Genomic DNA, 15,337 nt, shown 5'->3' on the forward strand with positions numbered 1-15,337 from the left:
TTTTTTTCTTAATGTAGGACCAGAGCTTGCTAGGAAAATTCCAATTGAAGACGATTGCTGTAGTAAATTAATAAATAACAATTTCAATTCAATGTTTTTGGCCCCTACAAATGAACAAGAGGTTTTGAGTGTATTTTAAAAATGTAAAAACAAAAAGTCACGTGACATAGATGACTTAGACATGAGATTGGTTCGAGGGGTGGCGGAAGAAATCATCAAACCATTTACACACATTTGCAATCTATCCTTCCAAAATGGACTCTTTCCCAATAGAATGAAAACTGCTAAAGTAATCCCACTCTTCAAATCTGGAAATAAGAATACTTTCACCAACTTTCGTCCGGTTTCACTCTTGCCACAGTTTTCTAAAATCTTAGAAAAATTATTTGATTGTCGGCTTCGCAGTTTCATAGAACAAAATAAATTGTTAACCGAAAGCCAGTATGGGTTCAGACAAAATAGGTCCACATCACTTGCATTAATTGATTTAATTGAAAGCATTACAGATGGCATTGATAAACGTAAATTTGTTTTGGGAATTTTTATTGATTTACAGAAGGCATTTGACACTATTGATCACAGTTTACTATTAAAAAAGCTGGAAAGGTATGGCATCAGAGGGTTACCTAACAAGTGGTTGCAGAGCTATTTGGAGGATAGAAAGCAAATTTTACAGTTTGGAAAACATAAATCTGGGCTCAGGGGCATAACATGTGGAGTACTACAGGGCTCCATTTTGGGTCCAACTTTATTTATTATGTATATAAACGATATTTGCAATGTGTCTTCCGTTATGAAGTTTGTACTTTTTGCGGATGATACTAGTATTGTATGCACTGGAGACAACTTGGAGCAACTTTTGGCGCAAGCAACAATCGAAATGAACAAGTTAAAGAAATGGTTCAACAACAATAAATTATCACTAAATTTGAAAAAGACTAAACTAATGTTATTTGGCAAACGGAAAACTAATGTACCAATTGAAATTATTATTGATAATGTAAGCATAGAGAGGGTTAAAAAAATACTTTTTTGGGTGTGATTAATTCAATTCAATTCAATTCAATTTTATTTATATAGCGCCAAATCATGAAACATGTCATCTCAAGGCACTTTACAAAGTCAAGTTCAATCATATTATACAGATTGGGTCAGATTATACAGATTGGTCAAAAATGTCCTATATAAGGAAACCAGTTGATTGCATCAAAGTCCCGACAAGCAGCATTCACTCCTGGGGAAGCGTAGAGCCACAGGAAGAGTCGTCTGCATTGTACATGGCTTTGCTGCAATCCCTCATACTGAGCAAGCATGAAGCGATGGTGGGAAGAAAAACCACCCATTAGCGGGAAGGAAAAACCTCCAGCAGAACCGGGCTCAGTATGAACGGTCATCTGCCTCGACCGACTGGGGTTACAGAAGACAGAACAGAGACACAACAAGAGAAACAAAAAAGCACAGAAGCACACATTGATCTAGTAATCTGTTCTACATTAGATGGTAGTAGCGGGTGAGCCGTCTTCTCTGGATGATGTCACAGTTAACAGAACGCCAGACCAGGTGTACCTACTATGAAGAGAAAAGAGAGAGAACAGAAAGTTAAAGCAGAAATGACAACACATAATGCATAATTGAAGAACAGTAGAACTCAATAGAGTGAGAAAATTAGATCCTGATATACTCCAGTAACCTAAGCCTATAGCAGTAAAACTATAAAGGTAGCTGAGAGTAACATGAGCCACTAGTTATAATTTTTGTCAAAAAGAAAAGTTTTAAGCCTAGTCTTAAAAGTAGACGGGGTGTCTGCCTCACGGACCAAAACTGGGAGTTGGTTCCACAGGAGAGGAGCCTGATAGCTAAAGGATCTGCCTCCCATTCTACTTTTAGAGACTCTAGGAACCACCAGCAGACCTGCAGTCTGAGAGCGAAGTGCTCTGTTAGGAACATACGGGGTAATCAGAGCTCTGATATATGATGGAGCTTGATTATTAAGGGCTTTATACGTTAGAAGGAGAATTTTAAATTCTATTCTTGATTTAACAGGAAGCCGATGAAGGGAAGCTAAAATTGGAGAAATATGATCCCTCTTGTTGATTTTCATCAGAACTCTTGCTGCAGCATTTTGGATCAGCTGAAGGCTTTGAACTGCATTTTGTGGACTTCCTGATAGTAAAGAATTACAATAGTCCAGCCTTGAAGTAACAAATGCATGGACCAGTTTTTCAGCATCACTCCTGGACAGAATGTTTCTAATTTTGGCGATATTCCTGAGGTGAAAAAAGGAAACTCTGGAAACCTGTTTAATATGGGATTTAAATGACATGTCTTGGTCAAAAATAACACCAAGATTTTTTACTTTATTACCAGAGGCCAGGTTAATGCCACCCAGATTAAGTGATTGGTTAAGAAGTTTATTTTTTGAGGACTCTGGCCCAAAGATTAAAACTTCGGTCTTGTCAGAATTTAGAAGCAGGAAATTTAAAGTCATCCAGCTTTTGATGTCATCAAGACATGACTGCAGTCGAAGTAATTGATTGGATTCATCAGGATTTATGGATAAATATAGCTGAGTATCATCAGCATAACAGTGGAAATTAATCCCATGCTGTCTGATAATTTTGCCTATCGGAAGCATATATATAGTAAATAGAATTGGTCCAAGGACTGAACCCTGTGGTACTCCACAAGTGACCCTAGAGTTTGAGGAAGATTTATTATTAACATGAACAAACTGGAATCTGTCCGACAGATAAGATTTAAACCAGCCTAATGCTTTCCCCTTAATCCCTACAGTATGTTCAAGTCTTTGTAGGAGAATATTGTGATCAACTGTATCAAACGCAGCACTGAGATCTAACAGGACAAGTATAGACACAAGTCCATTATCTGAGGCCATGAGAATATCATTAGTGACCTTCACCAGAGCTGTTTCAGTGCTATGATGAGCTCTGAAGCCTGACTGAAACTCCTCAAGTAGGTCATTACTTTGTAAATGTTCACAAAGTTGATTAGCAACTACTCTCTCAAGAATTTTAGATAAGAAAAGAAGATTAGATATAGGTCTGTAATTTACTAACTCATCTTGATCAAGAGAAGGTTTCTTAAGTAAAGGTTTAATAACAGCTACTTTAAAAGCCTGTGGTACATATCCATTTACTAAGGATAGATTAATCATGTCTAAAATAGTGCCACTGATCAAAGGGAATATCTCCTTAAACAACTTGGTTGGGATTGGGTCTAACATACAGGTAGAAGGTTTAGATGAAGCTAAAATTTTAGATAGCTCAGAAAGCTCTACTGCTTTTAAACAGTTCAAACACTGCGCAGATTCTAAAGATTCCTCCAATGCTGCCTCACTTACTGAGGACGAGGTAATCATGTTTGGGAGGATGCCAATTATTTTATTTTTAATGGCATCAATTTTATTTATGAAGAATCCCATAAAATCATTACTGCTAAGAGCTAAGGGAATGGATGGATCAACAGAGCTGTGGCTCTGAGTAAGTTTGGCAACTGTACTAAAGAGAAATCTAGGATTATTTTTATTCTCTTCAATTAATGATGAAAAATATGCTGCTCTAACTCTGCGAAGGGTCTTGTTATACAACAATAGACTGTCCCTCCAGATTAAGTAGGATTCCTCTTGGTGTGTAGAGCGCCGTTTTCTCTCCAATTTCCTAACATTGTGCTTCAAGGAACGCAGCTCTGAATTAAACCAAGGAGCCAGCTTCCTGTGAATAATCACCTTCTTTTTCAAGGGAGCTACATTGTCTAATGCAGAACGCAATGAGGAAGTCACACCGTTAACAAAGACATCTATTTGTGAATTGGAAGAAACAACGTTGCTGCTATCTGCAGGGGATTTCTGTGATACTGAGGATATTAAAAAGGGGACAGACTCTTTAAGTTTTGATACAGCATTATCTGATAAAGATCTACTATAATGGAACCCTCTTTTGTGGGTGGAGAACTCAGTTAGATTAAACTCAAATGTTATTAAAAAATGATCAGACAGGACAGGGTTGTGAGTAAACACTGTTAATTCTTCACAATCAATGCCATATGTCAGCACAAGATCTAAAGTATGGAGCCGAGAGTGCGTCGGTTCATGCACATTTTGAGCAAAACCAATTGAATCTAGGATAGTTTTAAAGGCTATAAAGATTATAGATGAGACATTGTCCTGGAAAGATCACATTAATTATTTGCGCACAAAAGTTGCAAAATGTGTGGGAGTGATGAACAGAGTACGTTACTTCCTCAGTCAAAATGCATTGTTCCTCGTGTATCATTCACTTGTTATGTCATATCTGAATTATTGTATTGAAGTTTGGGGAAACAACTTTAAGACCAATCTTCAGCCCCTGGTTACACTACAAAAAAGAGCTATTCGAATCGTTCATAAAGTAAATTATTTACATCCCACTAATTTATTGTTCCTAAAATCTTCCAATTTAAAATTGTTTGATCTTGTAAATTTAAGGACTGCGCAAATAATGTTTAGAGCGTCAACTGGCTCTCTTTCAGATAATGTCTTAAAACTCTTTCAGGAGCGGGAGGCACTTCGCACTTATAATCTTAGAGGCGAAAATCGATTATACCAACCAAAAGTAAGAACTACATTGAAATCAATGTGCATCTCAAGTCGTGGTGTCACCCTCTGGAATAGTTTAGCGGAGGAACAAAAGTGTTGTGAAAACATAAATCTTTTTAAAAAAATATTTAAGCGGGATGTCCTGAGAATATATCTGGAAGAGAGTGAGTGATGTTCTATGAGGGTGGTGTGGTGTAGGGAGGGGAGCGTTGGGCCAGTGTGTTGTCTTGTATGCATGAGTGTGGATGTGTCGTTTGTCTTGTCTTTGTCTTGTCGTTTGCAGGTCTTGGGAGTGTCCCTGGGATGAGCGGGAGGGGATTGGACATGTATAAGCTTTTGCTTCTTCCATCCCCCTTTCAAGCCATGCATCTGTATTGTTTATCAGTATATGTATTGTAAAATGTGTGCAGGTTTGAAATAAACTTTTGAATTGAAAAAGCATGGAAAGGAGTTAAATTAGCTTAACTAATTTAGAACATTTGGCATGTTTTCAGTCTATTCACAATGCAAATCCTGAGTTAAACAAAACATTATTTGATGAAATAACATTTTAAAGAATCTTGGTAAGAACCTCGAAAGTTTATAAACGCTCAATTTTATCCATGCGATTCTACCTCCGGACGCTAAGGCTTTACTCCTAAAGTTACCAAAACGCCTTTAAATCGACAATATTTCATATTAATGCAGTAATAAGGCTCATAGCTCTATAGAATGATGGTGGAGTGAAACAAACAAGCTTTATGCTTTAAAACGACGGAAGTTACCAGAAGCTAACTAGCATTTTGGCTAGCGGACTTTAAGTGCTAACTTTAAATACTTCAGCTTTATTTTTAGCCGTTTATTGATACCATCAGCGTATGAAACCGTATGAAACTGTGGAGATAACGTTTGTTATAACCATTAAACACTTTAATGATATCGCCGGTGACCTGATATCACAATGCTAGCAGGAGCTACGACCGTTAGCTCGTGTGTGAGCGTTACACAAACATTTCCCTTTACCAACGTTCTCAGCGTGGAGCGTTCCACTTTGGCCATCCAGGGGAAAGAAAAGGGAGAACGTCATGTCAGCAGCAGACGTGCAGCTCTGCGGCTATGAGCTAGCTAAAACGTGGGGGGGGGGGTTCCAGCTCCTCCCTCTGTCAGCGGGGGGAGTGGGTGAAGGAGGCGATCCTCTAACAGCCGAGGAGAAATAAACTGAGCGGTTCCTTAGCTCTGATTACCCGGTCAGGTTCTCCAGGAGAACAGGGTTCTCTCCCCTGGGCTGGCTGGTGCCCCCCCCCCCCCCCCCTCCCCCTCCTCATCGAGGAATCCAGGGAAGAAGATGTAGTGAAGACTGAGAGTCTTCTACCGACGTGAGGTTCTCCTGACCTGGTTCTGACATGTGGGTTCTACTTAGATAGTTCTTGTGACATGCGGTTCTACCAATGTGCGGTTCTAGTGACATACAGGTTCTATCGACATGGTTCTCCTGCCCTGTGGGTTCTCCTGACCCGGTTCTGCGTGTGGTTCTTCTGCCCTGTGGGTTCTCCTGACCCGGTTCTGCGTGTGGTTCTCCTGCCCTGTGGGTTCTACTGACCCGGTTCTGCGTGTGGTTCCTCCTCAGCTGGAGATCAGCGAGCTGGAGGAGCAGAAGGCTGAGGCGGAGCAGCAGGTGAAGCAGCTGAAGGAGGCGGTGCTCAGGCTGCAGAACCAGGTCCAGCAGGGCGGAGGAGCGAGGAGCGCCGAGGAGGAGCGCAGGTCCGGACCGGCCCGAGCGGAGGCGGCGCCGTTCTCCCTGCGGGTTCTGACGTGTGTTCTGCTCCCAGGATGCAGCGGGAGCAGGCGGAGCTGGAGCAGAACTACGCCAGAGAGATGGGGAACCTGGTGCGGAGGCTGAGCGCCGAGAAGGAGCAGCAGGAGGCGGAGCTGAAGCTGCAGATGGACCAGGAGGTGGCCCGGGTCAGGTGGGTGGCGTCAGAACCAGAACCAGAACCAGCTCTGTGTCTCCTGGAGACCCAGGCCCGGCACACAGAGGCTGGGCGCCGCCTCCTGCAGGAGGAGGAGGAGCAGCAGAACCTGCAGGAGGCGGCTTGGAGGCGCGGCCAATCAGAGGCCCGGCTGGAGGCGCAGGAGGTTCTGATCACACGGCTGGTACCAGAGAGGAGCTGCCAGCAGGTGAGGAGGAAGGAGGCGGAGCTTAGCGCTTGTAGCTCCTCCCCCACGCCGCAGGAGGTGCTCCGGAGCAGAACCGGAGAGGAACTGGACCCCCTGAATACGGAGGGGAACCGTTTGGACCAGAGGAGGAGCAGGGAGGCGGCGCTGCAGGAGGCGCTGGCGGAGGCGCTGCAGGAGGCGAGCCGTCTGGGCCAGAGGAGGAGCAGGGAGGAGGCGCTGCAGGAGGCGCTGCAGGAGGCGCAGCAGGAGGCGCAGCAGGAGGCGAGCCGTCTGGGCCAGAGGAGGAGCAGGGAGGCGGCGCTGCAGGAGGCGGCGCTGCAGGAGGCGCAGCAGGAGGCGAGCCGTCTGGGCCAGAGGAGGAGCAGGGAGGCGGCGCAGCAGGAGGAGGCGCTGCAGGAGGAGGCGCTGCAGGAGGCGCTGCAGGAGGCGCAGCAGGAGGCGCTGCAGGAGGCGCTGCAGGAGGCGCTGCAGGAGGCGCAGCAGGAGGCGAGCCGTCTGGGCCAGGAGAACAGAACCTACATGCGGCTGGTGGAGCAGCTCTCCTCCCAGATCGTGGAGATGGAGGAGGAGATCTCCTCCCTGAGGGAGCACCTCCGAGGCCTCAGCTCCCAGCTCAACGGAACCGCAGACCTGGTTCTGGACCTGCGGCGCCAGCTCAACGCCAGAACCCGGCAGGAGGCGCCGGACGGGCCCTCGGAGCGGGAGGGCCTCCTGCAGCGGGCCCTGCTGGACTCCCAGAACCGGCTGACCCGCTCCCAGGAGGACTTTGAGGAGGAGAAGAGGAGGCTGGCCCAGCAGCTGATGGAGCTGGAGAACCTGGTTCTGGTTCTGGAGGCGGCCGGTCCTCCCAGGTTTGTGATCCAGAGTCCGACCCGGAAGCGGAACCAATCAGAACGCACGGCTGCACCTCTAACCCGCCGCCTAACGAGCTAACCGCATGACGCAGAACCAGAACCAGCGTAGCTCCGTCAGAACCTCTGCATGCCGACCGCTAACCCTGCTCTGTTCCTTAGAACCGCGGTTCTGGGCCTCAATGGGTTCTGTGTGGGTTCTGTCCCGCAGGACGCAGCTGGAGGAGGTCCGGTCGGAGAACGCGGCTCTACAGGAGCGGCTGAAGGTTCTGCAGCAGCAGGTCCAGAACCTGGAGGACGAGGCCCAGAAGAGAAGGTGGGTTCTGGTCAGCAGGTCCGGACCGCCGGTTCTGTGGAGCCGGCTGAACCGGGCCTTTGGTGTTCCCCCGGCAGGAGGAGGCTGCAGGAGGTGGAGAGGGAGCACCAGAGGAGCAGGGAGGAGGAGGAGCGGCTGCACACAGAGGTCTGAATCTTCATCACCCAACCATGGCCACATGAAGAACCTCGTTAACCAATTAACCAATCAGGTGCCTTTAAATCGCTGCCTGTTTAATCCAGCCTGTGGCGTGACGGCAGGTGAAGGTTGACAGCAATAATCCAGCTGCAGGTCAGACCGTAGACAGAGCAGACCCCACATCGACCACCTAGGGGCGCTGACGGGATTTAGGGGCGCCATCTTGGGGAGGTCGACAGCTCAGCTCAGTGTAATGTGTTGACCAGGCGCATTATCAATTTTAATCAACTATAACTCGCTGAATATTGAACTAATTTCCACGTTTTTTTGCTGAAAACGTTAAGACTATAGCTATTATAACAAATGGTTCAGTGCATTTAAATAATGTAAGTGTGGTTAAAATTAATAGAATATTCTGACAGGATGTATGTATGTTGCAAAACACAGCCACCGATACATTTTTATATATTTTTTTTATTACTATATACACAAACACATTTGTATAGATATATATATATATATATACATATAAAAGTGAATGTAACTCTAATAATCAGTTGATGAAGTGTGGACTTCTGGTTTAGGCAGTACAACAAATCCAGAAACAGGTCAAAATGCAGTTCTGTGTTGGTTTACTGCAGGTCTCTGCAGGCAAACAACGTGGTATAAACCTCATCCTGCTCTGGTTCCTACATTCACTCACTGATTGACTAATGGTGACTGACTGCTGGTTCCTGAGGACTGAAGGACTGGTAAACCCCCCCCCCCCCCCCCCACGTTCATCCCTAAAGTCTATGTATATATGTAACACACCCAAGACTCAAACAAAATCAATTAATTAATTACACAAGTTACTAACAAATACTTGTATTCTAAACAACAAAATTTAAACAAAAATATTTATACAACAAATAAGCAAATAAATGAAAATGAACTAAATAATCAAAATTCTAAAACGTATCCAAAATAGAGAAATAGCTCCTACAGCAAGCTTTAATTTTGTTGGTGAAAAGAAACACAGAAATATTACATTCCAATCAAAAATACAAACAATATCTGTTTATATAAATCTTAATTGTGAAAAGTTATCCTTCGAGCCCTGATGTCAACAGTGCTGAGGTATCATTAGTGTGTTCAGCTGGAACCAGCAGGTTAGGGTAGCAGGTTGACCGCCCCAAGATGGCCGCCGTAATTCCTGCGGCGCTACAGTCAGTGTGGGGTCTACTGTCATATAATGCTTCAAACGCTTTAATCAACTCTTTACTAGGTTAGAGACGCTAGAACTACTAAACACAATCAAGATGAAGTAATGAACAATTAAGTTTTAATTTATTTCTATAGCACCAATTAACATCATGTCATCTTAAGCCTCTTTCCAAAGTCAGACTGGAAAGGATCTGCCTCCCATTCTACTTTTAGAGACTCTAGGAACCACCAGCAGACCTGCAGACCATGAGCAAAGTGCTCTGTTAGGAACATACAGGGTGGAGGCCTCAGAGGTTGCTGGTTCAAAACTGTCAGTCACTCTGGGTGATGGAGCCCAGGTTGGTCCCTCAGTGTGGCGCCCCCCGTGTAGCTCCCAGGAGGCTTCAGGTGGTTCTGGTTCTGGCGGTCCAGAAGCGTCCTCCAGGCTCCGGGTCTTTGTTTGTGCCCTCAGAACTGCAGGTACCGTGAGGAGGTTCTGGACCTGAGCAGCAGGAACCTGCAGCTCAGCGGCGCCAACGGTGACCTCAGCAGCCGTCTCCGTGGCGAGGAGGCGTCTGTGGCCACGCTGCGGGATCGCCTAGCAACGGTCGCCAGGCAACGAGAGGAGGACGCCGCTGCTGTGAGTCGGGCTGATTTGGTCAGAGGTCAGGGGTCAGAGGTCAGAGCTGACAGGTGTGTCGTTTCAGGTGCGGCGGCTGCAGGAGGAGCTGCGCGCCTCACAGGTAAAGGCGCCGTCACACAGGTGTGCTGCTGCACAGGTGAGCTGCTGCATTCTGATGACTGACGCTGGCTCTTCCTCAGCTGGGCAGCCAATCACGGCTGGAGGCGGAGCTTAGCGGGCTGAGCAGGAAGCTGCAGGAGGTGGAGGAGCAGAAGGAGGAGCTGCAGAGAGACGCAGAGAGCCGGCGCCACCAGGTGTGTCTCCTGAGCAGACCCAGAGCCGGGTCAGAACCAGAACCAGGTGAAGCGCGTACTCACCGCCCTCTGCTGGTTCTCCGTCAGGTGGAGCGGCTGCAGCAACAGAACGGCGCCCTGCAGGCGGAGGCCGAGCTGCTGCGCGCTCAGCTGCTCGCCGCCACGCAGGAGCGTCTGGGCCACGCCCAGGAAGGGGCGGAGCTCCGCAGGAAGCTGCAGGAGGCGCTCAGCAAGGTGAGGCCGCCACCGCCCGCCACACACTTCCTGTCTGTGACCCGGTTCTGATGGGTTCTGCCTGCGCTGCAGGTGGAGGAGCAGGAGCAGCTTCAGCAGAACCTGCAGCAGGAGAACCGCCGCCTGAGGGACCAGAACCAGGAGCTGCAGCAGCAGGTACCATGGACAGGTGATGGCTGGGTGGGCGGGGCTTCAGCAGGTACCATGGACAGGTGATGGGTGGGTGGGCGGGGCTTTAGCAGGTACCATGGACAGGTGTTGGCTGGGTGGGCGGGGCTTCAGCAGGTACCATGGACAGGTGATGGCTGGGTGGGCGGGGCTTTAGCAGGTACCATGGACAGGTGTTGGCTGGGTGGGCGGGGCTTCAGCAGGTACCATGGACAGGTGATGGCTGGGTGGGCGGGGCTTCAGCAGGTACCATGGACAGGTGATGGCTGGGTGGGCGGGGCTTCAGCAGGTACCATGGACAGGTGGTAGGTGGGTGGGTGGGGCTTCAGCAGGTACCATGGACAGGTGATGGCTGGGTGGGCGGGGCTTCAGCAGGTACCATGGACAGGTGATGGCTGGGTGGGCGGGGCTTCAGGTAACCAGAACTTAACCGCTGGTGTTTGGGTCAGCTGTCTGAGCTGCAGGTCCAGGATGTTCAGGTCCAGAACCTGAGGCAGCAGCTGCAGAACCTGAGGTCCAGGTTGGAGGAGGAGCAGAGGGCCCGGACGCAGGCTCAGGACCAGGTCAGGAACCGGATCAGAACCGTGATCCAGAGTCCAGTGTGCTCTGGGCCGGCTCAGAACTGATCAGAACCCGCTCCTGTTCCAGGCGCTGCGGTCTGACGGCGCCCTCGGCGTGCTGAAGGAGCGGCAGGAGGAGGTGAGGAGGAGCCAGGAGGAGGTGAGGAGGAGCCAGCAGCAGGAGCAGCAGAGCAGATCTCTGCTGCGCATCAAGCAGGTGGGTTCAGAACCACTCACCTGTCCAGCCTCCAGGTTCTGGTTCTGACCCGCCCCGCTCTGTTCCAGGAGCAGTGGGAGCAGCAGGCGGCGGCGCTGCAGCGGCGGGTGGAGGAGCTGGAGGTCCAGCTGAAGGCTCTGCGCTCGGTTCTGCAGGATCGGGTCCAGCAGCTGAAGCAGCAGGTGAGTTTGGGTCGGCCGGCGCCAACATGGCCGCCGCCTCCCTCCGGGCCTCCTGTGACGTGTGGCGTCCCGCAGATGGAGCGCGGCGTGCAGACGAGCGGCGCGCTGAAGGAGCTGTACCTGGAGAACGGGCAGCTGCTGGCGGCGCTGCAGGTCACCGAGCAGCGCCAGAAACGGGCCGAGAACAAGAACCTCCAGCTGGAGGAGAAGGTCGGCGCTCTGAACGAGCTGCTGAGGCAGGTGGTGGCCACCGTGCTCGCCACCTGAGGAGGAGGTGGTGACGTCTGAGCCTCAGAGCGGAACGTTCTACCAGAACCTTCACTGGGTCGGCCCATTTTACAGAGAAATGTTTCTAATAAAAGTTTTCTACGTGTTTCAGACTCGCGTGATTCTTCTAAGACCTGAAACCAGATTCATACCTGAACACGCTGCTGGTGGAACTGGTTCAGGAACCGGTTCAGGAACTGGTTCCCTGCAGAGTCTCTGTCACAGAGCTGCAGCTGAAACTGTTTTTAGTTCTCAGGAAAATAAACGTTGCCGTCTGAGATGTTAGAAACAGAAACATTGAAGTCCTTCAGGTGTAAAGTCAGAATATCCTTAAAAGATCCATCACCGTGACGCTCCCAGGTGAGCAGCAGCCCGTGGGCGTGGCCTCCTCACCTGGACAGGCTGCTTTCACCTCAGAGTGAGACCTCCTGGTCCTTGGCTTTCAGTGGTTTCTGGGTAAATTCCTGCAAATCCAGACTTTTCTGCCTCAGAAAGCTCAGGAGTTAAATTCTGACAGACTTCTCTGAAGCGCTGCTGCTGCTGAGACGTTAGTGCTGCTGAGACGTTAGCGCTGCTGAGACGTTAGCGCTGCTGAGACGTTAGCGCTGCTCAGACGTTAGCGCTGCTGCTGCTGAGACGTTAGCGCTGCTGCTCAGACGTTAGCGCTGCTGCTCAGACGTTAGCGCTGCTGCTGCTGAGACGTTAGCGCTGCTGTTCAGACGTTAGCGCTGCTGTTCAGACGTTAGCGCTGCTGTTCAGACGTTAGCGCTGCTGCTGAGACGTTAGCGCTGCTGTTCAGACGTTAGCGCTGCTGCTGAGACGTTAGTGCTGCTGTTCAGACGTTAGCGCTGCTGTTCAGACGTTAGCGCTGCTGCTGAGATGTTAGTGCTGCTGCTGAGACGTTAGCGCTGCTGTTCAGACGTTAGCGCTGCTGCTGAGACGTTAGTGCTGCTGTTCAGACGTTAGCGCTGCTGTTCAGACGTTAGCGCTGCTGTTCAGACGTTAGCGCTGCTGCTGCTGAGACGTTAGTGCTGCTGAGACGTTAGCGCTGCTGAGACGTTAGCGCTGCTGAGACGTTAGCGCTGTTCAGACGTTAGCGCTGCTGCTGAGACGTTAGCGCTGCTGCTGAGACGTTAGCGCTGCTGCTCAGACGTTAGCGCTGCTGCTCAGACGTTAGCGCTGCTGCTGCTGAGACGTTAGCGCTGCTGTTCAGACGTTAGCGCTGCTGCTGCTCAGACGTTAGCGCTGCTGCTGAGACGTTAGCGCTGCTGTTCAGACGTTAGCGCTGCTGTTCAGACGTTAGCGCTGCTGTTCAGACGTTAGCGCTGCTGCTGAGACGTTAGCGCTGCTGTTCAGACGTTAGCGCTGCTGCTGAGACGTTAGTGCTGCTGTTCAGACGTTAGCGCTGCTGTTCAGACGTTAGCGCTGCTGCTGAGACGTTAGCGCTGCTGTTCAGACGTTAGCGCTGCTGCTGAGACGTTAGTGCTGCTGTTCAGACGTTAGCGCTGCTGCTGAGACGTTAGCGCTGCTGTTCAGACGTTAGCGCTGCTGCTGCTCAGACGTTAGCGCTGCTGCAGCTCAGACGTTAGCGCTGCTGCGGCTCAGACGTTAGCGCTGCTGCGGCTCAGATGTTAGCGCTGCTGTTCAGACGTTAGCGCTGCTGCTGCTCAGACGTTAGCGCTGCTGCAGCTCAGACGTTAGCGCTGCTGCGGCTCAGACGTTAGCGCTGCTGCGGCTCAGATGTTAGCGCTGCTGCTGCTCAGACGTTAGAGCTGCTGCTCAGACGTTAGCGCTGCTGCTGCTCAGACGTTAGCGCTGCTGCTGTTCAGACGTAGCTCAGATCTAAGCTAAATGCTGAGCATTTAGCTTAGATCTTTAGCTGAGATCTGCTAAGGAAGCATCAGGACAGGCATGTCTGTCTCTGGAGGAACCTGGAGATGCTGCAGAGGATCTGTCATGAGGCTGATCACGATTACATGTCTGATTTCTGGGTTACTATATTTTAAAGCATTACAGTTTTCCACCAGTCAATGATTGATCTCTATATTCTCAGCAGCACGTCGCTTTTCTAACACAATAAGGAGACGCTCAGCTCTAAACTAACTCTGTGCTACTCTTTGTCTTTATGCCAGCAACAGCTTTTTATTAACGGAGGAGACAGAAAGTCTTTCAGAGGCAGCTGGATGTCAGGAATGTTACTGCTGCTGTTATAGATTAAGTGTTTCACTCTGATTTTCCATTCAGATATTTTAGTTTCCATTCAGATATTTTCCCCCCAACACTGTTAGAGCTACAGCAAATATCTTCACTAAAATAACGCACCTTTACTTCAGCTGAAAATCTAAATATAGCCTGTAATGTTAATATAAAGTGAGGTTGGCACAAATTAAACACCTATAAGACAATCAGTGTAACTAATTTCTTAGAAGGATGGGTGAACAATGCTGGCAAAAGATGAACATATCAGTCATTTCAATAATCAGGATCAGAACTACTTTAATAATCCCAGAGGGAAATTGTTGTTTCAGTACAATCGCCATAAACTAACTACCATCCCATCATTAATTACATATGTAGATTATAGCCAATTAAAGCTTTACTCCATGTCAAACTCAAGGCCCGCGGGCCAAAACTGGCCCCTCAAGGCAGTTTATCCGGCCCTCCAGAGCTAAAGAGACATGTCATAAAGTAGAGGCATAAATCCTTTTAAAGTGGCTAAAACGGTGTAGTAACAACATCCTGCCACTAGGTGTCAGTCTTTCCACAACACATTAAAACAACCCAGAAATGTCCAGAAAGAGAAGAGATGCAGAATGAGTTTAAACTGTAACTCACCCAATACCAAAAGTTTTTTTTCAGTTAAACTGTATAAACTGGACCTACAGTACTACTTTTGTTACTGTACATTTATTATTTATGTGAAATAAAAGTATAATCTATAAATGTTCAACCGGCCTTTAAATGACTTCTTGATGCCAAAGTGAAACTGTATAATAATGAGTTTGACTCCCTGGTTTAGCTAATTAAACACTCCTAATCAATGCCCCCCCCCCTCCTTTGTGTTGAATGAGTGAAGTGTGAGATTTAATTGTCTATCAAATAACTCTTATATCACTCATGCATTCAGTGTTTCAGTAATTCTCTGCCTCTAACTCACTTTTTGTTAATTAATGGTTTAATATTCTTCCTCTGCCTTCATTAAAGATTCCTAATTTCTCTCAACGGCACTTCCAGCTGCTTATTTCCTGCAGTTACCGTGTTGAATCTTGGTAGATCAATCTACTACTGATCAGACCAGACCAGGCTGGATCAGACGCTGCGTTTAGTTACCTGGCTGATCTCACCTGTCCTGACCCATAAACTGAGTCTGACAGTGAGCTAGAACCACTGAGGGTAGACCGGCCGTTCTCTCTGGTCCCTCATTAAGACCTGTTCTCACCTGCTTGATGCTTTCCAGTTCTGCTCATTTGACCCATTTAACCCCCCCCCCCCCCCCACACACACACACAGAAGCAGCGATGGCGCCGCAGCA

At 48.5% G+C, this 15,337-nt stretch overlaps 1 protein-coding gene across 7 annotated transcripts in view; it reads left to right on the forward strand.

Annotated features, from left to right (window-relative positions):
• Positions 1-11,916, forward strand: part of ninl (ninein-like) — a 30,706-nt gene extending 18,790 nt beyond the window's left edge. For 2 of the 7 annotated variants that reach the window (XM_036126170.1, XM_036126171.1), the window contains exons 18-31: positions 6,201-6,334; positions 6,403-7,060; positions 7,166-7,602; positions 7,814-7,918; positions 7,996-8,065; positions 9,714-9,881; positions 9,949-9,984; positions 10,064-10,177; positions 10,265-10,411; positions 10,484-10,567; positions 11,029-11,142; positions 11,228-11,356; positions 11,425-11,538; positions 11,614-11,916. In XM_036126170.1, the coding sequence (XP_035982063.1) occupies positions 6,201-6,334; positions 6,403-7,060; positions 7,166-7,602; positions 7,814-7,918; positions 7,996-8,065; positions 9,714-9,881; positions 9,949-9,984; positions 10,064-10,177; positions 10,265-10,411; positions 10,484-10,567; positions 11,029-11,142; positions 11,228-11,356; positions 11,425-11,538; positions 11,614-11,805 (2,502 nt within the window). In that variant the 3' untranslated portion in view covers positions 11,806-11,916. The remainder of the gene's footprint in view (positions 1-6,200; positions 6,335-6,402; positions 7,061-7,165; positions 7,603-7,813; positions 7,919-7,995; positions 8,066-9,713; positions 9,882-9,948; positions 9,985-10,063; positions 10,178-10,264; positions 10,412-10,483; positions 10,568-11,028; positions 11,143-11,227; positions 11,357-11,424; positions 11,539-11,613) is intronic. The other 5 variants (XM_036126174.1, XM_036126175.1, XM_036126172.1 and 2 more) reach the window with 5 other exon arrangements.
• The last annotated feature ends 3,421 nt before the right edge of the window (positions 11,917-15,337 follow it).

This window comes from Fundulus heteroclitus, chromosome 22 (genome assembly GCF_011125445.2).
Source record: "Fundulus heteroclitus isolate FHET01 chromosome 22, MU-UCD_Fhet_4.1, whole genome shotgun sequence".
In the NCBI taxonomy this organism is placed as follows: Eukaryota; Metazoa; Chordata; class Actinopteri; order Cyprinodontiformes; family Fundulidae; genus Fundulus; species Fundulus heteroclitus.